The sequence below is a fragment of the Epinephelus moara genome, chromosome 20, assembly GCF_006386435.1.
Source record: "Epinephelus moara isolate mb chromosome 20, YSFRI_EMoa_1.0, whole genome shotgun sequence".
In the NCBI taxonomy this organism is placed as follows: domain Eukaryota; kingdom Metazoa; phylum Chordata; class Actinopteri; order Perciformes; family Serranidae; genus Epinephelus; species Epinephelus moara.
Genome location: NC_065525.1, coordinates 20,770,944 through 20,798,940, shown reverse-complemented (window position 1 = coordinate 20,798,940; position 27,997 = coordinate 20,770,944). Strand labels below are relative to the sequence as shown.

At 38.7% G+C, this 27,997-nt stretch overlaps 1 protein-coding gene across 2 annotated transcripts; it reads right to left on the bottom strand.

The window, feature by feature from the left end:
* Positions 1–471: 471 nt before the first annotated feature.
* On the bottom strand, positions 472–25,287 carry rfx4 (regulatory factor X, 4). 2 transcript variants are annotated; one of them, XM_050073569.1, is made up of 18 exons: positions 24,834–25,287; positions 22,377–22,463; positions 22,075–22,135; positions 18,015–18,138; positions 16,409–16,470; positions 14,474–14,687; positions 13,930–14,007; positions 13,574–13,737; positions 12,392–12,492; positions 12,229–12,287; positions 11,973–12,117; positions 11,531–11,625; positions 10,878–10,995; positions 8,251–8,370; positions 6,547–6,708; positions 6,275–6,395; positions 6,051–6,189; positions 472–1,834 (listed from the first exon to the last, which is right to left on the bottom strand). In XM_050073569.1, exons 1-18 carry the CDS (start codon positions 24,874–24,876, stop codon positions 1,562–1,564), a joined length of 2,166 nt encoding a protein of 721 aa, XP_049929526.1. In that variant the 5' UTR covers positions 24,877–25,287; the 3' UTR covers positions 472–1,561. The 2 variants fall into 2 exon arrangements, with proteins under 2 accessions (XP_049929526.1, XP_049929525.1); XM_050073568.1 differs by having other exon boundaries at positions 6,275–6,434; positions 24,834–25,259.
* Between the last annotated feature and the right edge of the window lie 2,710 nt (positions 25,288–27,997).

The window sequence follows — 27,997 nt, the reverse complement described above, 5'->3', positions numbered from 1 at the left end:
CTTAAGATCCAGACGTGTAGGAAGTTTTAACCGGGAATTGAATTATCTGCAGAGGTCTCCTCCTCTCCAAAAAAAAAGGTCCAATGATTTAATTAGAACATTAAGAAAATTAGCGTTCTTCCAACATAGCAGCTTCTAACTTCGGTGGCATGCATGGCCCTGTCTAGAGTCAGTGTTTGGTTTGTCCATTCTTGGCTACTGTAGAAACATGGCGGTGCAACATGGTAATCTCTATAGATGAGGCCCCGCACCCTATGCAGATATAATGAGCTCATTCTAAGGTAACATGACAATTTTCATTTTTAGGTGATAAGACACTATAGAAACACTAATACAGAAATATTATTGTATTCTATTCCCTTTCGCTAATGCATCCCCCTAACCCTACATACTGGACCTTTAGTTTTGTTAATATATGGACATGTTTGTGGATGGTTTCATGAATGGAAAAAGAAGACAATTTGAGAAAGATTTTAAATTGTCACCACAGACGGTTTCCAGTGCTTTTATTTACAGAAAAGTGACTAGACTTCATGTTACTGTACACTTTGATAATTTCCCTTTTTATAAATACCCATAGGGTAATAGGTCCTCAGTAGCTTTGAGTGCATTATAAAACACACAACCCTAGGTTAATGCGTCTTTCACTAACCATACAAAACAGAGAACAAAGTACCAATTGTAACATAGAAAATAAAGGATACACCATGTTACAAAGTTACAGAAAATACATACTATATATATATGTATATATATATGTATAGTATATAGTATATATACATATATATATATATATATAAAATCACAGAAAAACAGCAAAAAAGCTTGCGACAGAATACACTCGCACAGTTGTTTTGAGTCACAGCATTCAATCATTTAAAAAACACTATCCAAGATGGAGACACCTTAACACACTGATCGAGAAGTTTATATCTGTCGTTATGATGTTTTGGCTTTGTGCCACTGTATGTAACTGGTGTCCCAAATGAACGTTAAGGCAGTACAGTTCATCCACATCCTGCAGCAAATGAAGCTGCTGCAGCGAGCCCACGACAAGATGCTGCACAGTGCTGAGCAACAAGAGGAGACAGCGGCGTCACTGAGATTGTGTCAGTGACACAGCTTACAGCACATCGATCCGTCAGTCATCGACAAAACTGACTGAGGGTTGGTGGTTGTGTGCTGACTTGTGAGACCGGCGAGGGAAACAGAGGTGTACATTCCTTAAAACAAAGGCACAGCTTGGCAGCAGCATTGCACTCTTATAATGATTTTGCTGCAGGTTTTGACAATCTATATGATTTGATTTTTTTCCTCCAGCAGTGAGCAAAAACATCAATTGTTGAAGAAATTTCATTAAGCCTCCGCACAAGTTACACCACAATCATCAGAGTCTACTCAAATGCGTCCATACCATGATTCCTTATACCTTGCATTGGTACTCTCCTCTCTCTGCTCCTCCCTTTTTGATGCACTTGATTGGAAGTGTTCAGAGACTCTGCATCCACCGGTGTGGCAGGCCTGGAGCTTGAACACGGCTACCCAGAGCAGTGTTTACAGGCTATTTCGCCCAGCCTGTGGTGGCCTCTCCATTGATGTAGGCGAAGCCGGGGAAATGCTGCGAGTGTTCGTACTCTGAGTTCCTGCGTGGGCCCAGGGGAGAGTACATGTCCCCAGACGTAGCATAGCGGGATGAATGCATAGGTGGGCTGGTGTAACAGCTGTTAGCTGGCGACACATCTGGCCACCGGGGGGCGACAGGTGCGGGGTGCAACCGAGGAGTGCTGCCCATCAAGCAAGGCTCCATTCGAGACATCTGGCCGTTGAGCTGGTACTGTGGAAGAAGAGGAAAGAGGTTATGGTAATGCAGTAATGTCATCTATTGAGAGAAGTATAAAATATACAGTGAGTAGATGGAGCCTCAACTAAAGATTATTTTCATAACCAATTAATCTACTGATTACTGTCTCCATTGTGTCTAAAATTGAAATATATTCAGTTTACTGTCATATAAGACAAAGAAAAGCATGTTTTGTTTGAAAAGTGACTCAAACAATGAATCACTTTTCAGCAGAGGTGGGATCAAGTCATTGTTTTACAAGTCACAAGTAAATTTGAAGTCTTTGCACTTAAGTCCTGAGTCAAGTCCCAAATCTTAAACTTTGAGTTTCGAGTCCCTAACAAGTCATACACCAAATTTAATGCCATATTAACAAGAGATTTATATATGAAATTTACATTTACATCATGAATGCTTTATAAAATGTGTATTTATTTATCAAAACAAGTTTGTTGGAAGTTGTTGTGTCTTTGTGTACAATATTTTACCTGCATATGTTTTGCATATTGAAAATCTACTGTGTAGTTTTTATATGTGAATGAAATAATCTTTGGTATCATTATTCTAACCGTCACTTAGTAACAAAACTTTCGCTCGTCATGGTTCTCTCCTGCAACTTCACTGGGTGTTGTCAGGTTTAAATAACATGGATCTGGGGAGTTAAGTGTCGACTTGCTGGTAATAAAAAGCGTTAATGTTCGGTGATTCAGGAAATTAACTGATTCACAGCAAACTTTTTAGATAATATACTTATTAATCTTTGGGTTTGGGGGCAGGTATCAAGTATTTTCAAGTCAAAAGGCTCAAGTCTGAGTGAAGTCTTGAGTCACTAGAGTTAAAGTCTTTTTTGATTTTGTTAAGTCAAGTATAAAGTCATCAATTTTGTCACTCAAGTATGACTGAAGTCCAAGCCATATGACTCAAGTCCACTCACAAACAAAAAAGCCTGCCCATGACCTCTTAAAGTGTTCAACTTCATCATTGACCTGAGCTAACATGTGTTCATATGACACAACTTCCTTCCATTTTTCAAAATCTGGAGGGGATGTATTTTTCCAAAATAACATGTTTTTTAAATGCTGTGAGCAGTAAAATATAACACATATTCTTTGTAGTGTCCATGTTGTTTCCACATTACAACTTAAAGCTCATGAACACACCAAAGTCAGAAGAACGACCTCCCAACTCAAGAAATAAGACCATCTGAGGGGTACATGAATGCATCATATCAAACTAACAGATATGAGGGTGGTATGAATCTTCAGCTCAATGTAACTGTTGCAAAAAAATAAAAATAAAAAAGTGCATTTCCCCAAAAAAACTATTCCTTTAATGAGGGTCAACATGCTGCCAGGAATAAACTAGTGGAGAAATAATGAATCTTTTATAATCTAATTGTGAATCAGCCTATAAAATCACCACCATGTGTAACTTTCACATTGTCTTACATAAACTCACTCCAGGTTGCTGAAACCAATAAACTGCCAGAGCATTTACAGAGGACATGACCTCAGTGTCCTCAAAGGTAGCTATAACCCTGTTGATATCATATTTGATGCTGCATTAGCCCTGTAGCGTCGGGCGTGAACTGACCCTGCCAATGGTAATTTCCTGTCAGCGGAAATTACTTCACAAGTCGTACCACAGTGGTCAAAATAGAAAATTAAGCCACTTAAGAAAATTAGCCATCAGCTCAGCTGAAAAAGTGTTTTTCCTGTGTTATTTTTGTTGCCTATGGTGACTGAACCCAAACAGCTCTGACTAAATCTGCCTGTTGACAAAAATATTTTGGACAGATGGGGATCCGACAAGGTTTTGTGTTGGCCTCAGCTCCGTCCCCAACCTCTCACACAGACAAAGCGCAGGCATTGTGCCCGATTTAAGCTCAGACAGGCTTAAAAAAAAAAGTGGAAGTAGGACCCTTTTCCCTTTTCTCACTAAATATAAACACGACAGTCGAATCCATTATGAGGGATCACGGCATGGAAAAAGACAGTCAGTGCAGGTCAGAGAGCAGAACAGACGGCTCAGCTGCCTCTTGTTCACAAGCAGAAAAGAGACCATTGAATAACAATATTTTAATAAACGCCCCCTTGCCCTGCTCTGTGGCTACTGGCTCAAACAGATGAAGAGACTATTGAGAGCTGGAAAGAGGAGTAACAGAGCAGGGCCCCTCTTGGCCCCGGCCGAGCCACCTTTCACTGTCTGCTTCCGCTGTGTGGAGAGGGTGATTCGGGGACTTTTAGAAACACTGCGACCGCTGAGGCCCAGCTGATCTCCTCCCACTATAAAGGCAGCGGAGGCTGGAGGGCCCTTGACAGGAAATTACCATCAAAAGAGTAAACTCACACCAGTCGCTACATGGGCTGTAACATCAGCAACGCCGTCTCATCCTAACAACCGTTTTTCTCACATTTAAATCTTCAGTCTCGTATTTACTTTGCTGCTGTGCAAAGAGCTTCAAGAATCCCCACACATCATCTGTTAACATCCACATGTTCATGTACATGTTGTGTCTTGAGACATGTTTCTTGGCATAGTCATACACATACGCTTCTGGCAATGCAAATAAATAACAAAGCCCAGCTGCACACCGCTCTGTATTCTAGATACATACAATTTACCCATTAGTTACAGTTTAGAGACACACACACAATCATATTCACACACAACCTGCAGCTTTCACTGGACGCTGTTCTCGCCACTGAAAAGTGACTAAAAACATTTATTCAAGTACTCTAGTAAAAGTACAGGTTTGAGTTACTTGTATTTTATTTCAATATTTCCATTTTATGCTACTTTATCCTTCTGCTCCGTTACATTACAGAGGTGAATATTGGACACTTAACCCGACCACATTCACCTGACAACTACAGTTACTTTGCAGATTAAGACCATATGTCAAGGAGTTAAAACTTAGCAGCGGTGGAAGGTAACCAAGTACATTTTCTTAACTACTGTACTTAAGTACAAATTTCAGGTACTAGTACTTTAATCGAGTTGTTTCTTTTAATACCACTTTACATTTCTGCTCCACCACATCTCAGAGGGAAATATTGTACTTCACTGCATTTATCTGAAAGCTTAAGTTACTAGTTACTTTACAAATTAGGATTTTTTTCAATTAAAAAAAACAGTTTATGAAATATGATGTTTTGTTATAACTTAAACTACCCAACAATTTATACAAGAACAGGTGAAATTAAAAATTGATCTGCTGATTAGTCATCTAACAGAAAATTAATATCCATTTTAAATATAAACACATTATTGTTTCAGCTTCTCAAATGTAAAGAATTGCAGCTTTTTCTTTAAAATTCTTCAACATGTTTTTAATAATTTTGATGCTTGGACAAAACTATCATTGTGTAGGTGTCACTTTGGGCTTTGGGTAATTGTGACGGCATTTCTCAATATTTTCTGAATTTTTCCAGACTAGACCAAACAATTAATCTATTAATTAAAATTGTTAAAAAACGAGATTTTGCCTCAAAACCAAATCCTGCTTTCACACCAACGCATGATTAATAATAATCTAATGATATAATATATAATGGAAAAACAGTCACAGGGGACATTCTTCTGCATTGAGTACTTTTACTTTTAATACTTTAAGTACAGTTCCCTTAATATACTTACATACTTTCACTTAAGTACAATTTTAAATGTAGAATTTTTACTTGTTACAAAGTATTTTCACAGTGTGGTATTTGTGCTTTTACTCAAGTAAAGGCTGTGAATACTTCCTCCAGCACTCAAACTTAGTCCATCTTTACCAACTGCAACTTTACAAGTATGTATGTATGTATGTATGTATGTATGTATATACGTCGTAGGGCTGGGCAATGTATTGAAATTTTATCAATACTGTGATATGACAGTAGATATTGTCTTAGATTTTAGATATCATAAAATCATTATCTTGATTTTAAATACTGCATTACAGTAAAGTACATTATTGTCATATCAAGGTATTTTGTCAAAATATTGTGATATTTGATTTTCTCCATATCGCACAGCTCTGTTATGTAGTATGTATCAATAATAATAATAATAATACGTATAATAACACATGACATTTTTGAGTCAATTTTGCCGATAATATTAATGTTTGTTTAGTTATGTGTAATAGTGAGTGGAGGACTCAAATTCCCTAACTGATTTACATTCATTTTAAATAAACTCAGGATCTTGGGTGACTTGGACTGACCTGTGCAGACGACCGATGATAGGCAGAGTAGTGGAGGGGGGCGGGGATCGCTGGCTCATGGGCCAGACTGGGATACTGGCTCTGGATGGAGTGAGGATGCTGGTTGGCGTAGCTGCCATAGTTGTAGCTACCAGTGTACCTAAAATGGAGAAAGTAGGTCAAAACTCACCACAGAAACTCTCAAACAATATGAAAATGAATTTTCATTATAAAATTCTAATTACCCGTGCTCCTCTCTGTAGACAGGCATCCGGTGGGTGGAGGACGGAGGTGGGACTGGAGCGGTGCTCCTCATACAGGACAGCTGCTGTCCAGCGTCTGGAGCGGAGCCGCCGGCTGTTGTCACTGTGTATGTAAGGGACCAGGTATATGACTGAACAGCGCCTGGTAGACACATATATGGACACAGAGAAGATGTGTTGGCTCAAAGGAACTATGTGCGGTGAGACTTGTGCTCGTTTAGGATGTCTGTGTGTGACTGTGAGGCCTGTCTCACCTGTGGTGGTGGTGACTCCGGTGTACTCCGGGGACACGGCTGCTGTGGGGGAACTGGCCGAGGAAACGCCCACAGAGTGGACCGAGCGAGCGGGAGAGTAGGATCCTGGGGACGGGGAGGTGGGGGTGGTTTCTGTCAGCGTGAATTCCTCCTCTCTCTCTGCTGAGGGTGTCAAGAGAGAACAGACAATCAGACAATGATAAAATATGCCTGATATATAAACAGTAAACGTTGACTCAAAAATATTCCAGAGAAGCAAACGTTTTCTTTTATTTCTTTTGACAACAAACCATTTAAAGGTTTCTTATACTGCATTTATAAAGGTTTAGATGGGAGGTATACTTCAAATAATTTGATATAAGCATTAGATACAGTAGTGGGTACAATTCATACTGTTACTGCACTGTGTATGAGTGAGCTGTAATATTACAATCAGCATTTTCAGTCAGAGCAGCGGTTAAATGGAACTCAATTCTCATTCATATCAGAGATACACAAGTTCCAGTGTTTCTAAAATAACACTTAAAACATGACTCAAGACAAACCCATCAACTCTGATCCAAAGTTTTTATGGAAACAACTGTTTTCTGAGACTGACGTTTTATATGATGTTCCGGCTGTAAATGCTTGCAAAGTGTTTGTATTGTACTGTCTGTATTGTCTTTTAATAATTCCCTCTCCAGGGACTGAAGATGCAAATAAGCTACATAGCTAACTTTGGCTTGACACTTGAGTTGTTCATGGCCCCTGCTGTTAAATGAACACATATACACATATAAGATCAGTAGCTTGAGGTCTCAAGCATTACAGTAAATATCATTTTATACTTGTTTTCTTAGGAGCACCAAGAAACCAGTTAATTATTGAAAAATAGTAAAACAAAGTAGCTACTAACAATTGTTTTTGTTACTGATTATTCTTTTAATTTTCTCAATTATCATTTTGACAGTTTGGTGGAAAAAAAAGATTTAAAAAGTTGTTAAAATGTACATCGTGATTGTATATCTACAATTTTCTTGTTTTGTTGGACCAATAGTCCAAAACCATAGCTGTTAAGTTTATTTTCCTCACAATTTGTGAGCTGGAACTGTATATTTGGGATTTTTGCTTAAAAAAACACTTAATCGATTCACTTTTCATAATGTCTTTTGTGATTTGTGACGTTTGTTGTATGATTTTGTTGTTTGATTAAATGTTGTTTTGTATTTTTATATTTATAAGTATTTATCTGAAACAGTTGACATCCTGGGACGCAAGTCAAATTTCATATTTTTTCTGACAATGAAGTGAAATCAGATCAAACCAAATTAAATCCACAAATAACAGGACGTAGTTGTTGGAAACTTCCAATGACACAACCCTCTTATTCTGCTACTACACAAGCTAAGGTGCAGGTTTCATTTCAACACTGGGGAGGACACATTTGAAACTGGGCGTTTGGAGATCTGCTGCCAAAAACTTTGAGCATCAAACACTTAATCTGCATTCTGGTCATTTTTTATGCACCAAATTGTGCCTTTTCTGCAGCTATTTATGGTGTAATTGTTTTTAATTGGCATGGGGAGTGGTGGTACATACATGTTCTAAATATTGAGGGGGACGTCCCCCCTTCGTCCCCCCAAAAATCCACACCTGTGTACACAAGACATTTTTACAGTTATACTGTCATTAATTATTAATCAGACCTCCAGGTCGTGGTCTCACCTGTGCTGCCCTCTCCCTTCATGGCCCTCATGAGGTCGTTGGCTCTCTCCTGGCAGTGCAGGGACTCCAGCAGGTAAAGCACATAATCATCAAACATGAGGTGGATCAGGTGGAAGGACCCTGCGTACAGACAGACGGACAGATGGATAACAGGAAGTGTTATTTGTATCAAAGACTCAGAGGTCATATGGAAGTTTTAATGTGTAAAAAAATGCTGACACTGAGACTCGGATATGTGGAAAAAAGACAAAAGGGCTGTCCAGGTTCAGGGATAGGAGATAAATGATGATGAACATTGAGACTAAATCATTTCTGAAAGCATCTGAGTGATGACATCACATCCTGCACACTGACAGGAGGGCCGCTGTTATTAAAAAGAAGCGAGCGCGCTTGTTTCCGTGTACCGAGTCACTGCCAGAAATATGTCAGCTGACCCCGGGGTCGCACGGAAGATGAGACCGTGGCATGTGAGGGAGTGTCACAATTGTGTCATTGTGCGGGTCGCTGCCGCTGCCGTGTGCATAATAAACACTTGTGGCTATTCAGGGGAGCGGGGTGTAATACTGACCGGTCATAAAATGGAAAAGACAGGCAAACACATCGGGAGAGGGGAGGGGCGGCCTTTGTTAATTAGCTGTTTGTGCACAGAGACCTGCTTTATCAAAACACTGCGACCAGCTGTGTCTTTGATATTCACAGACAGGGCCAAAGGACACAAGCAGAGGAAAGAGAAGCCATTTTCTTTTCTTTCATTTTTACTACTTCACTTATTGGAAACCTTGGTGGTGCACAACAAGCTATTAAAGCAGCCATTTTACTTTACTCCTCCTCTCTCCTTGTTTCAGACTTGAGACCAAGACCCCAGAGGAATCTGGAAATGCTTATGTGGTTGCACTGAACCCTGAATAAAGTTTATAAATGTGCACCAGTTTTCACTTCAGGAGTGATGTGGACCTAAATGTGAGATGTTTTTTTGTGAACCTGTCTGAACAGCAGATCAGGACATGACTGGATTACTGATATGAAATCTTTGTCTTGTTATGATTATATTTTTTTAATTCATTCAGGGTTCCTTCAGCGTAAGGAGTTAGATTTAAGAGTTTTTAAGACTTTAATGTCACTCTAAAGTAAATGTAAGACCATTTTTACAATTGCCAAAACTGAAGGAAAAAAAACATCAATCACTTTGGGTTAGGGACCATTTTTGCCCAAATGTTTATGGTAATATAAAACATGAATTTGTATAAAAAAGTCATGTTTTATAACTTACATTTTTTTTGCATGAAATACTTTGCTATGGCAAAATAGCCAATTTTCGTTGAATTTGAACTTCCCCATGTTGTCCAGGGTGCAGCGACTAGCAGACAGTGGATCCTCTGCTCTGAGCATCTCGGCCAGCAACAAAATATGTGTGTTGTGTTTTAATGTGAGAGGAATCTGATAAACTGTTTTAAAAAAGAGAGAGATTTTACCAATTGTTTTGAGATTCTACAAGGCAACATCACAAAAAAAAAAAAAAGATTTCTTAAAATTCTACTTCCCATGTCTTAGTGTTATTAAGACTTTTGAAAGATTGGTTTAAGACATTTTCATACCAGTTAATTAATTAATTATTTTTAGATTAATATATTAAATGATATATTATCAAGATACGTGCGTCTCAATAGAATATAATTGTGATTTTAAACATTCTGCGATATACTGAGTATTGCGATAAAACATATTGCGACATTTTCCTTTCTTCAACTCCAAATCATGTCCCCATAGGAACTCTGCTTTAACTAGTAAGATAAAAGATTTCAGTCCATTCATCTCATTTTAATCATTTTAATTTTGGCAAAATGTATTTAATAGGCTGAAAAAGCGATTGATTTTATTATTCCTTGAGGATAATAAAAGTTTTATTTGTATTTGCAATAATAATAATTCATATAGTAAGTACAGATACAATACTGCCATGCAAAATATCACAGTACTATGCTGTATCAATTTTTCCCCCCACCCATACTTTTTAAGGATCTACAGGAACCCTGATTATTATTTTACAAAAAACAGTGAACAAATTATGATAATCCTTGTAAAAGGTTCCTCATGTATAAGGAAATATGGTCCATTGATATTAGGATAAATCTGAATTACAAACATATTGCCTCATGACAAAAATAAATTTTGCCTTTTGTGATCAGGATTTTAAAAAAGTCTAAGATCTCAGTGTGCACAGTCACATTCAGGTAGATTACCATAAGCTGCTGAAGACACATAAACAGGCAGGTTTAATGTTCTCCTTTGAGAGGAAAGACTGTTTGTAAGTCAGTGTCAGTATATAGTGATTTGAGGGCCACACTTTGGATGGATATTTATAAAGGGATTGAGTTGTGTTTTACGAGAGAAGCTTTTATGGTTGCAGATTTTATTTGTTGAGCCTTGGACTTTGCTTGTAATGGAAGAAGTTGTGTTTTTGTCTGACAAATGTTTCACCACTGCAACAGTGTATTTCGTATCTGATAAGTCTGTAGTATGTGCCCTTGTACGTGCATGACAAAATAACTGAATTTCCTGTACAGTCATTAGGCACTGCTGTGTGTTTCCTGTCTGTTGCATTCAGGAATGATGACAAAGCAGCTCACCAAAGCTGGGCGCGCTGTGGAGGGTCATATCCCGGATGACTCTGGTACCAAAACACGACCACATCAGCAGGAACTGTTGGGCCACCTTCTTCAGGCACCCGGGCCTCTTCCCTGCCACCTAGAGAGAACATTTCCATGAGAAAAGAGGGGGAAGGGTCGGGATGCCGGGGTAGAATTAACCCCTGGGTCCGCATTGGGGCTTAACCCTCAGGAACGAAAAACATGTCAACAAGTCAACTATTTAATTTGCCCCCGGGGACACGCCTTCCTATTGAACTATTGTCTGGGCAGTCCAAGACGTTGCCAGGGCGACCAAATTTTACAAGCCCATATCTGGCACATAATGGACGCAAATGGGAAGCTTGAAGACATCATTAACTGGGAGGATTGCAACGTAAGTGCCTCTGTGTAAGAAAGACACGCCGAGACGAGTGGCTTTCAGCCGCAGGTGTCTTTTTAAGGGGGAAGTAATCAGACTACTGCTGCGCAAACACTTGAGACATTTAGTTAAAATCACTGCTCAGCATCACACATGCTTTATCTTTATCGGTGCAACATAAAGAAAAGACAGAAACTTTATATAAAAACATGCTGAGTCAGACTGGGTTTAAACACCTGTTTTCCCAAGATGAGTAAAAAAAATTGTGTCTGACCTTGACGACACAGCGGTCCACCATCGAGTCCAGCCACTCGATGTACGCCTCAATTGGAGACTGCTCCTCCAATAGACGGTCAAACTCCTGATATACTGTGACAGGAGAGAACGTCAGGTTACATTTCTATTACTTGAAAACTAACAAACAGGAAAATCAGATGCACAAGGCTTCTTATGCAACAACTTCTCCGTATCTGCGACCTCTGATCCCGTCAGGACTGATTCAGAGGAGTGAGGCTGCAGTGAATTGGAGATGCTCCGCAGGGTGTTTCAGAGGAGAGTGAACTTGTTTAACCTTTTGGTCTCCATCATTAGTGCTTTGACTCTGCTGGTCGTGGGAATGATTGTCCCTCGGGGTGTTGTTTGTGTGGCAGTAAAGTGTAATTCTCCGTCTGGCCGGGTGTGTTAAGAGTGGCATCGGTTTAAAAGCGTGGACTTACAGTGGATAATAAGCTGCCTGTGCTCCTCTTGTGAGTCCTCCATGGTGTAAAGTGTCTGCTTGGTGATGCTGTTCAAGTCCACATTCCTCCAGTCCTCCAGCATTTGAAAGGTGATGTCGGCGCTGTTTATCACAGTCCTCGACGCCTTGGGACAGATAAATCGACAATATTACACACACGAGCATACCCATATCCCTTATCAGCTGTGTTTGTTCATATGGATTTTATTAAAAAACATTCAGAGCACGATAGCCACCTGACATAGATGATTTAATGACGTTTGCCGCTTTAGAATCTGAGAAAATCTCCTGGATACTGCAAATATAAAAGGACAAAAAATATGGTTAGTCCTGTTAATGTGTCAGCATTTAAACTTTCTTAAGATGTTAACCATTATGAGATGCAGATTTCACACTTACATTCAAATTTGATATTCCTCAGGTTTTCAGGAAGGTCGTGAAGTGCTATTTTTAGCCACTCATCAAGCTGTTTGGCAAATTTTCGGATAACCTGAGTCAAACTGTGTCAGCGAGAGAAAACAAAAAACACAGTTAATCAACAATGAATCAATTAGACACCATAAAAAGTGTCACAAAATAGTAAAAATGATGCAGAGATCCCAGAACTGAGGGTAACGTCTGCTAATTACTTCTTAAATATTCAACTGAGCAACCTCAGTCTGCTGAGGAAGAATGAGACGTGGTGAAAAGCTACAGAAAAAGCCAGTAAGTGGACCTTGAGTCAAAATCCTGTCTCAGAGCACAAAAATAAACTTTCACACCCGACACAGATATTCAGTTGACTTTCGTATGTGACACAGAGAAGCAGAAAATCCTCACATTTGGGAGGCTGGAACCAGAAAATTTGAGTCGATTTTGTCACCTGACTCACACTTAAATTTCTCAATTAGTTTAATTTTTCATTTTTCTTAAATCCAGACCCAGGTCTCCTACTCGTTTTCCATTTTAAGATTCCATACTTTTCCAGAATCAAATGTCCAGACTTCTCTGATAATTGTTCAGACCATATTTGACATCTGAGTGCAAATAGCTACAATCAATGACTTGAAAAACGTATATTATCAAAGTTGAAGGCATCTGTTCAGCCTTGTTATTCACTGAGATCACGGAAACAAGATGAACACAGCCATAAAGGTTTCCATATGCAGTAAAGACGACATCACTGCATAACACATTCACGTTCAATCAAGCCTAATATTTGGTTATTTGTGATGCTATTTATATACACAATTCAAAGATCATCTTTGGATGTCTGGAGTTGGTACAGTTAGAAGGCTGTGACGCACAGGCGTAGAGGCAGCGTTTGGTCGCCCGCCACACGTCTTGCCTTGCTTCTCTCACACAGTGGTAAACTGTTCTGGCTGAGCAGGCTGCCTGCTACAAACACCATGAAAAACACTCTGCTTGTATCATCAAAGACAGAAGGAGACAGAATAGGGGCTGTAGTAAACCCCCCAAATAAAAGAAAACATCTGCTGTTCGGTCAGTTAAAAAAAGAAACAATGCTATCCAGTTTTGGTAACAGCAGATAGGAGAATGGCATCACTTATTTTAGGAGTGAAGGTTACAGCAGGTGCTCACCTGTCAGGCAGTGCTTGCAGGACGGTGGGCATCAGCACCCCAGAGATGGCCTTGTAGAGGATGGAGTCGCAAACGCCGACTATGTTCACCACGGTGGGGGAGCCGAGGACAGGGAGCATGTGGGGCGGCATGCCCTGCCAGAAGTGCAGCAAGAAGCTTTGGACCTAAAAGTACCACACAAAACACACACACACACACACACACACACACACACACACACACAAAGCACACACACGACATTCAACATTACAGGAAATAAAAGCTACAGGAAAGAGTTACATTCAATCAAACTTTTTCTTTAAATAGATTTGGGTAAAACAGACATGGATCTGTGAAATGATTTCAAACAGACTTGCCTCGTCAAAGTTGGCTCGAATAACAGTGTCCAGTATCCTCTGACAGTGCGTTCTGTACATCATGATGAAGGTTGACACCTGTGGGCGACAACAGAGTATTAATCTAATTGCATCACAAACTTCACAGTTTTTTTTCCCGCCTTTGGGGAAAAGTACAAAACACAAAAACAAGAGAATAAATCTTGTACAAAGCATGTGAAGCAATAAATACATGTTACAGGTCTGGGCTGGAGTAATATAAAACGAGCTTTAGAGATCAGCAAAACACAAACCATTTAAAATCATGGCCCCTCTTTAAAAGCCGGACAGCTAGTGCCTGTCCTTTGTCCATTGCTAGATCTTATTATCTCCCCCAAAAGATTAAGAGTTAGTGAGGAGCCAGCACATAAATCCTCAAGGTCCTTCTCTAAATGCAAACCCAGTGAAGGTCCCGAGGCAGATAAAAGGCTGGAGCCAGAGGGGGCGCAGAGATGGCGAGATGGCAGGGAGAGGTGGGAGGGGGAGAGGTTGGCTGTAAGGATGGACTTTTAAAACTCCTGTTTACCCTCTCTTCTGGCAGGCTGGCGGGCAAATTTAGGTCTTTGACATTTGGAAACTCTGGCAGGAGCGTCCCCAGTTTGGAGCGCGGTGAATACGCCACTGTCTGCTTCGTGACCTCTTTCTTCCCCGTCTCGTTCACCCACGCCGCTCCCTTCTTGGAGTACATCACATCATAATACTGAGAGGTCTCCTTCACCGCAATGCCGTAGTAGTGGTACCTGAATGAGGGGAGCGGGTGAATAACGTCTTTAGAGTACAACTATAAACTATAGGAAACCGTGAAAAAAAAAAAACTTGGAATGAAAAATAATTCACACACACTTTATAAAGCAACATATATCTGTGTCTTTTTAACTAATACATGTATTATAATTTGTTATAAAGTAGTTTAAAAAAGTGAGTTTCATTAGATTACAGCTTTCTGTTTATATAAATCAAAAGAGCAAAATAATCTTATTGAAACGATCCTTATCAATTCGAAACTTTGCTGCTGTGAACATGTATAAATGTAAAATTTTAAACAGCATGTAGCCTAATCAACTAGCTACTGTCAGTCCATATGTATTTGTTTATTTAATCTTAATTTTTATTTTTTCATCTTCTAACGTTATATGCTTACATTCATTTTATCCCCTGGGATTTTTTTTTAAATATATTTATTTTAACTTTCAGGTTAACTGTCTTCATTCTTCAGTTCAAATGAAATAATGACAAAAAGGAGCTTGCAACCCAAAATTGGACCATATTTGACTTAGTTTTATCATTTTTTCTTCACTTCTTGGTTTAAAATGAAAAAAACAAAACAAAAAACAAAGATGGGACCCAGCCGCTTTTCTATTTACGGATTTAAGAAAGAAAAATGATTGAACCAAAGGTACACAGATTGAAACATGTACCTTGTACAACTTCTGATCTTTACTTTTATCAAATGTGATGAATGCTTTGTGACAGGAAAGTGTAGATTTCCTGTAATATAGGTAAAGAAATTGTTTAAACCTTTTTTTGGTAAAAACTCAGTCTCAGAAACTCAATGGAATTAAGAACCTCGCGTTTTAACAGATCTGGGGAAAACTGCAGTCTCCTACTCCGCACCATGGACATGGAACAATCTTCAAAAATATCTAAAAATAGAGACACTGATGAATTTAAGGGCATAAGAAAGAATGTGGTGACAGAGACATGTGCTTGTTTTCTTGAGAGGCCACTATGTTTGAATAGTTGTCGTTTCATTGTGGATTTTTGTATTATATGTTGTATATGTTGCATTTTAATGTGTTCTGATTGGCTGCTACCTTGGCCAGGTCTCTCTTGTAAGAGATTTTCAGTCTTAAAGGGACTTCCTGGTTAAACAAATTAATAAACAATTAAAACTTCCAAGTGTTGTTATTCTGTGCTGTGCTTCAATTTTAGGCTTAACAGCTTGTTTGTGTTATACGCTGTTTATAGTTTGTTGTTCCGTGCTCCATGTGGGGGTTTTTTATCGGAAGACTCTTGAGCTCTGAGCGCATCATTTTGATCACTGTCACTTTACCTTTGAACTAAACTTTTTGCACCTCTGTATATACATATTTATGTGCACTCTTGTCATGCCTATACATTTTGCTACAGTATGTTCCTGTTACATTCTCTTTATTTATGCAACTACTGAAATATACCACTTTATTTTAAGTTTTATTCATATTTTATCCTTTGCACTACTTTATATCCTTAAAACTTCTTTCTTTTTGTTTCTACTTATGTGATTTTATAATTATTATTTTTATTTTTCATACATATCTAACTGCATTGTTGGAGTCTATGACCAAAGTTTGTTCAACAACTGCTCTTACAAGTGTTGTACATTTGATTATAAATGACTTTGAGCTTTTGGGGAGAGAGATTGTGAGTGAGTGTCTAATATGTAGGGAGTTTATGACAGAATAAAAGCAAACCAACTTACTTCGACTGCCCTCTTGTCCCCAGCCTTCTGGTAGTTAACGCTGGAAACTGTTGTCTTATGATCTGTTCAGTGTAGGAGAGAAATAGTTCGTCAATGTGCTGTAACTAAAGAGAGAGTGGTTGAATAAAAGAAAAGAGAAAAAGAAAAGGAGGAGGAAACAGGTGACACAATGAACCAAAATAAGATCTTTATAAAATACTAATGTGTGAGTGTTTTAAAGAAAAAAAGTTAAGGGTAAAGTGTTTAATAAAGTTTGTCAGGAGGAAGACATGAAAGTCTCATAGCTGTATCCACAGGGAGGTCTGTGAGGACAAAAAAAGCTTTGAGAGCCATCCATTTATGACATCCAGGGGTATTACTTTTTTTTTTTTCCTATATCAACAGTCTCCCCTCATCTATCCATCCCCTCGCCATTCTCTCTCCTTCTCACTCTCTTTCTCTCCTCCACTCCCTCCTTCTTCCTTTCCTCTCTTTTTGTCCAAAGAGATTGGCTCCTTGGTCCAGCTCCTGGTGCAGAAACTTTAGCAAACAGTGTAGCTCTCCATTGTGTGGGATGAAAAAAGAGGCCAAGCTGTGAAGTTTCTGTCAGGCCCCGCTTGATAAATGAGCAGACAGGGAGGCAGTCCGGGCCCTCTCTCGTTTTTTTGTCCTGAATCAATGAAGCCTTCCTAAAGGACACCCCACACTGCTCCAGCCACTGATCTAACATTCCGCAACATCTCACCCTTCCAAATTTCCTTTAATTACACATTAATCCAGGCCCCTTCTCTTTTTCAATATCTTCCGACAGGAGCTGCGGAGGGGCGGGGGTGGGCCGGGTTGGGGGTTGGGGCCGGAGTCCAGGGTACAGGGGATGGCTGGGGGTAGGAAGGCTGAGGAACTTCTTGGGGTTGTGGGAACAGACGAAAGCACATCTCCTTTGGCTCTAGATTATGTGTTCAGTGAACGACCGCAGAGCTTTGCTCGCCTCACACTGAGCAGCAGTTGATATTACTTCAACAGCAGCCAGAGCTGCAGCACAACCAATCAAACCAGGCATGAAATGGTCAGACTAATGCTTACGGCTGATTTAGTGCGTGAGATTATTGCTTTCATACGCCGTCCAAATGTTGTTTAGTATCTTCTTCTATTGAGTCATTTTCGATGATTACCTACAAACACTACAGATGCTAGTAGCGCTGCAGCTAACAGTGATTTTAATTATCTATTAAATCTTTGGTCTAAAAAATGTAAAAAAAAAAAGTGAAATGTTTATCCCTAGATTCTCAAAGTCCAAGATGATGTTTTTAAATGTCGTTTTGTGAGCCTAAAATCCAAAGATATTCAATTTAATATGATATAAAACAGAGAAAAGCAGAAATTCTCCATATCTGAGAGGCTGAAAATGACATTTTCTGCCAGTTTTGCACAAAGAATTACTTCAACGACTAATAGGTTATCAAAAACTAATCAATTAGTTGTCCAATCATTGCAGCTCTACATGCTAGCGAGTTCATGACTTTCATGTGTTTTCAGGACATTTAAAAATGAGTGAAACTGGATGCAGGTGGGAATGATGATTTGCCAGACTGTTTAACCTTCATCTGCAGAGATGTTTAAATCTTACCTTTCCAAAGCTGGCCGCGTTCACTGGCTGTGTGTCGTGCTTTTCACTGAAGTCTAGGTAATGCATGTAGAGGGCACTTCGAGGGATACACACACCTTCAGCTATCTCATAGTTCTCTTCTAGCCTGTGAATGACAATAGGAATCATCAGTGTACAAAAAAACGCATACAGAAGTTTGAGCATGGTTAATATGAATCAGAGAATCACAACTTTAAACAGGCCTCCTATGATTGTGGCATCTCTGGTAAATTGGTGAAAAATTACATTGATGTCAGCAAAATTTATAAACATAGTGAAATCAGGCAATTAGATTATATTAGATTATATGATGTTTAAGTTTCAAGTAATCAGCAGGTATACAGAGGCACACAGCTTTACAATACAGATACCACTCATCTCACAATTACACAGACATCAACACCTGCTCCTGGGGGGACACGTGTGTAATAGAACAAAAGTACAAAATATATTTTTCCTTATGATATTAAGCAACCTCAACTCATTAACAGCCATTTTGAATAAATTCTAATACATTCTAGGCAGTGCAAGAGGTTTAATGTTTCAAAAAAATAAAATATCTGCATTTTTTGGTCTAATTTTTCTAGTATGAGCGGTTGTATTTCATTATATTTTTACAGCTGCTGTATGTTTTCAGGTTTTCTTTTATTGGTTTACAGTTCTTGCATGAATAAGGTTGCCATTTTCTTAAGAGTAGTCTTGCATGACTGTGTCTAATCGGTTCAAGTAATTTATGTGTTGGGAAAATAAATCATAGTACTGATTTGGAACTTTAAAGTCTCAATAAATGATTTAGGATGCACATCATATGTCATGTTGATGTATACTGATGTGCACTGAAATACTTAGACTCATTGACTACTTAAATCACCATATTTGACATCAACATTGAATCAAAGTACTCCCTGTAATGTGACCGGGTTGCTGGCACTGAAGATCCCACTGAGAAGCAAAACACAACTTCCTGCAGTTGTCAATGTCTTTAAATTGCATTTTGCAGTGTCAGCTGGACATGTATGTGTATGTGTATGTGCATGGAGGCAACTATTTGCTAACACATTAGCCATAATTAGCTGTCTGAAAGACTATGGTGGCATCAATGACGAGGCTCTGGATTAGTTTATCTCTTATCTGTCCAACAGGACCCTCTCTGCTTAGACATGCCTCCTCCTCTCATGCCTCTCTCTTTTGTGGGGTCCCCCAGGGGTCTTTTCTGGGTCCCCTTTTATTTGCCATGTGCCTGCTACCCCCGGGGCAAGTCATACGTAGACATAATATTGATTTTCATAGCTAAGCCGGTGATATGCAACTGTATGTCCCGGCAAAACTTGGTACCATGAGTGTGTCCTTAATCATGAACTGCCTTCCTGTAATTTAAAACTGAAAGTTCAAAAATATATTTGTTGTAAATGTTTTTAATCATTTTATTGTGCTTTATCTTTTATGTTTTGGTTTTTATTTACTTTTTGTTCTCTGTTTTTACTGTAGAGACCTTTGTAACTTGATAATCCATTAATATGTTAGTGCTTTGATGCTTTAAGTTTGGAGTATTTTTGCCAAAAAAAAAAATAAAAAACTTAATGCAGCTTCAAAGCCTCTTGTTTGTCAATAAAACATCTGAATGCATGTTGCAGTTTGCTAACACAAGCATGCTGACATGTTTGTCAGCTGGCTGGGAATTCTGATCATCACACACAAATTTAATCACATTATTTGCGTACAACTTATAAGTAACAACAAAATGTTAAATAAATGAGAACGGATCCAAATCTGAGCCTTGAGGTTCACCAGCATCACTACCAGTGATTTCTGATGTGGTATTAACAGTGCAAACATGTTTCCTGTTTGAGATGTGATTTCATCCACTTTTGTAGCACATTTTGATATCTATGTGAATTTGGTCTGAATAGTTATCGATGACTATAATGTGGCAGCCATGTTTGAAATGAGTGTATTTACCTTCTTCTTTTTTTTTAATGTTTGGGAGCTGTTCCAAACATCATCATTACTGCACTTATTTCGTGAAGTGATAAATCAATTTCTTTTACAGTAGGAGGAGCAATGCCTCCTTGTTAGTTCCAATTAATATAATTCATTCCTCCATTCTGTAACAATCCTTGGCATGTTAATATTCAACAGAGGAAACCATCATATGCAGAAGAAACACCAGGTCACTTCTCTTAAGGTCAGAATAGAAAACTAATGTTTAAATGGGCAACAGGTTGATTACAGAGAGGTAATTTCAGAATTGGAGTTATCAAACTGTTGAATCTTGCCCCCGCCTCACCTGCATCATTACTGAAACGTTTGTTCATGCATACAAATAATCTGTTAGTTTCTTGAATTGTTATCAGATTAATTTAGTACCACTGCTTCACTTATAAAGTTGCTAAAAATATTTTTCTACGCTTTTGTAGAAAGTCCTTTCTTTTCAATGATGTTTTTGACAGAACAACAGAACAAAAGAGAAGTTATTACATGTAACAATCAAAGACATGTTCACTGCCCTCTCTTTTTTAAACAACTATCTATTGAACGAAACTAAAGGGAGTATAACAGACCTCAGTCCACCAATATAGACATTTTACCCTAAAATTATCCAAGGCTGCACACAGACATTAAATAGAGCTTCAACATGAGACACAGCCGTGGATTAGAGAAAAACAATCTGAATCAACCAACTCCTCATATCAGGTGCTGTTTTTCTCAGACCTTAAAAAATGCTTCTTCGATTGAACTTTATTTTTATGGAAAATACGTATATGGCCACTCAAAGAGCGTGGTCCTGTCGTTTTTATGAGCTATAACTATATTGTTTCAGCCGCCACTGGAAAAGGATCTTTGTGACCTGACTTAGATTTCTTTTCACTCAGAAAGCTGTGAACTGTCTCTTGAATTACAGTCACAAAAGCATTATATAAATTAATGTTTTCAGTGGAATAACAAATAACTGCATTTTTTAAGACTGGTTAATTCACTTATGATTATTCTGTATTTTTCAGGTTTAAATATATAAACCTAATTTTAGTGACTTTTCTGAAAATCAAATGCAAATTATGGTCAAATAGTCCTGTGACCTAATATGTTATGTCTGGTTTAACAAAACCAAATCATCGTCATAGCTATAAACATAGAGATGTTGTTAACTTCTACTGCTTAATTCCTGCAAGTTAAATTTGTAGTAAATTTCACCATATAGTACCCACAAGACAAAACGGCTCCATATGCACAGTGACATTGTTACAGAGGCCAATTACAGTATCATTTATGTCTATAATGCTTGTCTTTAAAAGGTACGTTGACCCAGCTCATGTTCTTCACACTGGGTTTCAGCCCCCCACAGAGCAGCTTAAATCACTATTAATATTCATTTATGTGCTTTTTGAATGCTATTAAGGAAATGGTGTCATCGGTCATGGAGCTGTGCAACAGGCAGGCACATAAGAACCAGAGGCATGTGCAGGGTTTGTATTCTACACATGCGGAGGGTGTGACAGATATGTTGCATGTTGAGGCTGCTCTTTTTTTCAGTCTGTATGTCTCTACTGTTGAACGGAAGCTCAGAGTCCAAATCAAATGTCCCCATGAGGGTAAATAAAACATGAAATCTTAGCTCATCAGATTGTCATGATCAGATTTAAGGTTTCAAAAAAACACAAATGAGATTTTCTAAAATTTAGTGTCATCTGCGTGTGTCATATAAAACTATTCAGATTAATGCAGTCATTATATCACACATAACTAAAAAATAAAGGAAATTCTAGATTGAAATCCAGCATTAATGTTTTATGTTCCACATGGTGAATGTGGGCTTAAAGTGAAAAAAAAAAAAAAGCTGATAAAAAAACCTTTTTAGAAGACTGAATACATATATATATATATATATATATTTTTTTTTTACATTAATTCACAATATTTGCATTTGATTTCAGCTGTTTGACATAAAATTTTGCAATTTTTTTTCTTTTCACTTTTCTCCCAGTTATTTTTTTTACATACAACTAAAAGAAAGAATACACAAATTTATTTTTTTAGAACTCACCATTCCAGAGTAGCCGGTGTCGAATGTGGTTTAGAGGCTCTGTTGTTTTCTTTTTCTTCATCTGTAAAGTGCAACACAATTTATATTTTAAGGCAAAATTAAGTGATTCAAGTAAAATGAAGTCAACACAAACATAGCAAAGATGAAAGTTTGTATGATCGACACATTCATGTGCATAACACAAATTGATTAAAAACTGTCATGTGGTGAAATGTCATTAATTGTACTAAACATGACCTAGAAATGAGGTTTAACAACAGTGGAGTCAGTAGTTTTAGTATAACAGTGTTCGTCCTGCTTACGTTCATCGTTGGACATGTTCCCCAGAGACGTGTGACTGGAATATCGCTTACTCTCGCTCTCGTTGAGGCATCTTTCAATCCAACTCTCTAAAAAAATAAAAAACATGTTGCACCACAGATCACAAACTGTGACGCTGATATGATCCCTCTTAGCACAACATTTAGGAACACAATTATTCTAGACCTTTTGATTAATTGTCATTTACCTAAAACATCAGTTCATAGCAGTTTGATTTATTTCTTTGTGTTCATATTCATTGAAACTGTTCATTTAAAAACTCACTTTCTGAAGTGAACTCATTTTGTCCTGCAGTAGAAAAGAGCCAAAGCTGTATTTACATAAACAGTGCAAATCACTGCCTATACAGGACACTTTAAATGTCACTAATGTGACAGGGCGAGCGGACAACAATCGATTGTATGGGCAGCGGTGCAGCCATGGCTCTATTTGAGATGTTTTCACCAAGACGGCAGGAATCCAGCATTGTTCCCAGGAGACTACGAGCGTACACACTCGCTTAAAAGGAGCCTGTGCACATTACTGAAGCAGTCTGGTGGAATAGAGGCCATTGTCCTGTTTTAATTTCTACTTAGAAATAGCTCGACTGGTGTGCTTTCTGTGACCGAGCAGCAGCAAAACACCAAAGCTTTCATGTAGGAACAGCCCGATACAAGAAGGGGAAGTCCATTTAAAATGCTTGTACTTGTCTCAGGAAAGGTATTCAGTACTAGATAAATGTGTTTAAGAGGGACTTTGAACATATAAGTAATATCCTTTTGGATTATTTGAGTGCAACAAAGCATTTTCTGAGTTTCATATTTGTTTAATAATAAATAAGCTACAACATCTTCTTCACCAGACTCTTGTATGACTAAAAAAGTACAATATTTTCCATAAACTTAAAAACTTGATGTAACTAAAAATGGAAATGAGCAGTTGAAACTACCTTAAAAGTTTACACAGTACTTGACCAGTTGCTTTTAACAAAATAAACACGATATGTCTGTAAATTGTCTTAATCGTTTTTTTCCTGCATGTGAGCTGACAACAATCACCATAGCAGCTGTTGCTAGGACAGACTGTTGGCAGGACGACCTGTTGGTGCAGCCCATGGGGGGATTCAAGGGACGTCACAGATATTCAAAAGTTTTAGAAGTTTACACTTGATGAGGAATCTACACTGCGATGTTTGGCACGTGCTGATAGAAAAGGTCAGACTGCAGTGAGAGCAGAAACTGAAATCTCACGGCCCTCTCAACAGACACGGAAGAAGTTTTTATTTTATGCAAAATAATTTTATTATCCTGAGAAGCTCTTTAATGGTCTTTTTTACTCTGTTTATAATGATTATCACCACCTTTATCATTACTAACTGATTAATAGTAATCTATAATGCCTCTTACACAATTTAAAAAAAGCATTGCATTTGCATTTTAACTCTGAATAAAAAGCCACCACTGTCACTGACGGCCTTCTGACGTGTCTCATCATTTACCGACAGTAAAAAAGAAAACCTAAGGAAACTAAAACCTGCAAAAGAAAAAGTGAATCCACTGAAGTGAAGCTAATTCTCCACAGAGGCTCAGATCTCAAGCTTCATTTGCCACAGGAACAGATAAGTTGGGGATCTAAATAATTGGATTAAATTTGATCAACAAGTGAAACGGATGTTCACTCATTTATTAACACACATTCAGAGCTAAACTCCTCTGCACTGCAGCAGCATACCACCAATGTGAATTTCTCAAGTGATTCTAAAACCAATTTAACAAAATTTTATTCTATTAATCACCTTAACTAAATTTAACAAATTGAGCCACAGATGATAAATTGTTGCATAATTTGTTTTATTTCAATCTTTTAGTCAGATTGAACATAAATCATTATCTTTCTTAAAACCAAATAATGTAGTCAGAAATATTCTACTGATAAATTCTCATGAAAATTCAGTTCTTAATTTGAATAATAATTTTAGTTTTACAATTTTAGGCTAAAAAAACTAAAGAAAAAGCCAAAAAGAGCAGGTGCACAAAGTCCACCATGATGTTTTATTCCTCCACTCCACTGATGAATAGACATTTCAAAAATTGGTTTAACTAAAGACAGCAAGAAGCCACTTGACCGAGCAAATACTGAGAGATTTAAGGGCTGTTCCCTGCTTTCTGTGAGTCTTCTTTAATCGGTGACACACTCAAAACATAACAGCACATCTCATAAATGTGCGTGACCAAAAACACTCATTCACAAATAACTTCAGAAATTAAAAACTAAAATAAGTGATTTAAAAAAAAAAGGTAGAAAATCAACAGCCGAGCATCCAGACACTTCCTCTGAAGAGAAAGTTTGAGACTTCCAGAAGAGCAGCAGAAGACGCGCACACAATGTTTCTGAAACAGAGGCTGGTTTTCTCAACACATCCCGACAAAGCAAAGCGAGCAGAGATTAACAGGACTGACCTGTGGAATCCATATCAGGCTCCTCCAGCAGCCCGCAATGCATCCTCTTCCCATCAACGACACTGGCTCCTCCAAGAAAATGGCTTAGTGCACGTTTCCCCCACCTCGGCGGCTCTCCCCTTGTCTCGCTCTGTGTTTCCGTGACCACTGCCCGTCACAGGAGATGTTGAGGATCTGAGGTTCGCCCAGAGAGGGGTGGTGTTGGCGGAGGAGAAGGGGGGAGGTGGGAATAAGGGAGGAAAGGGGGGTAGAGACTCCAGAAATCCAGCGGGGGGAAAGCCAGACCCGTCAAAATGTTTGCTGATGTTTCATGGGAAAGGGGCTGATTTTATAGGAGCCCTGATGGGGACATGTCATTGATAGGCTTGGAAGGCTGATGAATGGCCCCAAGTCAGATGGGGATGTGGCAAGGCTCACTGGAAGTCTTTTGTGGGGCTGTTTTGAATAAGAAAAGCTCCCTCCCAACGAAAAAAAAAGAGGCTTAGATCTACGCAGTCCTAACACTGTGGCCTCCCCGTCTTCCATTATGGCATTTAATACGTTTTTATACACCCCAGAGCTCCATATAAACATACATCCCTACACAACCGCCGTTTCTGCCTCTCCGTCTCATTTTAACTCCCATTTCACATCCCACGGACACTTGTTGCCACATTTCTCACTTCATCCCACCATTAAACCATCTTTGTGATAACTTTTTCACAGACTGGACATATCACGGGCTCGGACGCACATTCAAACACGCTAAAAAAATGCACCCATGTGGATTTTTTGGTGGATTTCTCACCTGTTTTTCGCTCACTCTTTCTCTGTGGCAACCTTATTTTTGGTGTGCCTCTGAGAAGAGGGAACGGTCACAAAGGGGGGGAAGTAAAAGTGCAAAGCCCGAGGCTGGGAGGGCTCTGATGGAGTGCCTGAGAGCTGGAGAAGGGAAAGCTGTGATTAGAATATGAATGGAACCACAGGAGAGGGGGAGAGGAGAGGGGAAAGAAGAGGGGAGAGGAGAAAGGCGGATTATGGCTGAATTACTCACCACACCATGGATAGCAAAGGAGGACTTTCTCTACCAGTGCGCAGGCGTGGGCACCACTGCTGCCTGCTACTCACCGACACACACACAGACATACACACAACGTGTAGCCACCTGGGAGCACGTGTGGAACAGGGTGGCAGCAACATCTCATGGGACACTGTGCACAGGGTTTGTTTAAACACATCTGAGCATCCATTTAGACTCATGTAGGAAGAAAGAAGCTGCTGGAGTGAGCAACAGGTCAAAATGACTACAGAAAAATCTAAAAATAAAACTATCATCATAATATAATTTTGATAATTTTGCCATGTCCGCAAAGACTCTAAGTGCTTAGGAAAAGATTTAACAAGAAACACACTTAACGACCCATTAATGACACAATATTCAAAGGCCTAAATGGTGGCTGGTGCAAAGCCGTGACCTCAAAGGAGGATCTAATTAATTTCAGTCAAATAAGGAGAAGGTGGAGTCTGCGTCTCCCTCAGTCCTCAGTCCGACATCCCTTTTTTTTCATCCTGTTATCTGCTTATTAGAGCCTCATAAAAAAGGACAGGTGCAGCCACCAAAAGAGCCTCTTCCACCCTTCCAATTCTCACACACTCTGCCCGCACAAACGGATGTGTACTGCTTTTGTTCAGTGAAAAGGCCCCAATTGAGTTGTGTGTGTATGTGCGAGTGGGGGGTACGGTTACGCTACATACGACATGTTGGTGGTATTAAGGCTTCGGTTTAAAGGAGGAAACCATATGACTCAAAGCAGCCCTCTCTTCCTATTGACATGAATAAGGGTGTTGCTCTGTGTTTCTGTATGTCCGCACTGAGCTGTCTGCTCATCACATTAAATTCATATGAGAGTGGTCCTCCACTATCTACTGCAAAACATCTTAGTGTGTGAGTAAAAAATAGAAAACACCCCAAACAAAACTCCTTTTGATGGTTTTGATTAGTTTCTAATTAATTAGGCAGCAAATATGTGGAAACATTTTACATGAATATCAAGTTGAATTTGAGCTGGCTGATAACTTAGTATTATTGCGTTGTTTTTCCAGGAGAATCAGGACGTAGTGATGTTTAGGGATGTGTGTAATTAGTCGACTAGTCAATCGAACATCACTCTCACTAGTCAGCACGAGAAATGCCAGTTATATTATTATAATTTTATGTGATTGAGTTCACTCACTGAAAATGCTGTAAAATGCATTTCCTATAGATTTATATTAATTATAATATATGTTTTGGTAACTTTTATTTAGTGAGTTGTTTTGTTAGATAATGTGCAATGTTCATGACGAGGGCCGCAAAGTGTCACACATTTTAGCTGCATTTAAAATACAATTTGGCTTTTGAAATATACATTTCAAATGGTTCTAATAACAGGCCAGTTTTTTTCGGACAGTATTTAACTTTTTAATTAAATTGTGCTAAATTTTGGCTGTTTTCTAAGTGTTTTCTTACTTTTAGACAAGTACATCTTTAAACTTCTGTTTAAACGTCAAGGAAATTAGTCATTAGGAACATCCCTAGTGATGGTTATGTTATCTCAAACTGTAAAAAATACCCAACAGAGCTGCAGTGATTATTTGATTAATCGATTAGACCAGCGGTTCTCAACCAGGGGTCTCATTTATAAAACAATATGTAACGTCCATACTAAAAATATACAGACAAAAGCCAAAAATGGCGTGCGCCAAAGAATATTTTAGACAATTTTTACAATCAGGCTTCCACCTCACCGTCTGCGCCGCCAATTTCAGTCTCCAAAATGTTCGTAAGCATGGGTCAAAGTTTCTCCCATCAATCTGTGTTTATAGATCACAACTTTTGTGTGGAAAGTGGCGTACGCCTCTTTCAGGCCTTGTTTTATACGTACGCAATGTTTACAAATGAAAACCCAGGGTCTTCGAGGAAGTTCTATGTGTCTCAAGAAAAATGAGGTTTCATATCATTCCCAATTCACTATAGAAGTGAGCCCAATGTGAGTCAGAAGAGAGACTATTCCGATCATAGGTTTCATTTCCTCCATGGTTATCTCCTTAACTCTAGAATTCTGGTCTTAATCATATCTAACAACCAAAATATTTTCAGATGGAGATCCCTAAAACGAAATCTTATCACATGGGGGTCTGTGACT

What these genes read in the sequence shown, in the direction of transcription:
- rfx4 (XM_050073568.1), bottom strand. Translation starts at nt 24,876, where the DNA reads ATGCATTGCGGGCTGCTGGAGGAGCCTGATATGGATTCCACAG. An exon ending in CCAGCCTGCCAGAAGAGAGG is followed by an intron (nt 14,008 to 14,473) that starts GTAAACAGGAGT and finishes TGTCGCCCACAG; the next exon opens with GTGTCAACCTTCATCATGAT. An exon ending in ATCATCGGTCGTCTGCACAG is followed by an intron (nt 1,835 to 6,050) that starts GTCAGTCCAAGT and finishes CTTCTTCCACAG; the next exon opens with TACCAGCTCAACGGCCAGAT.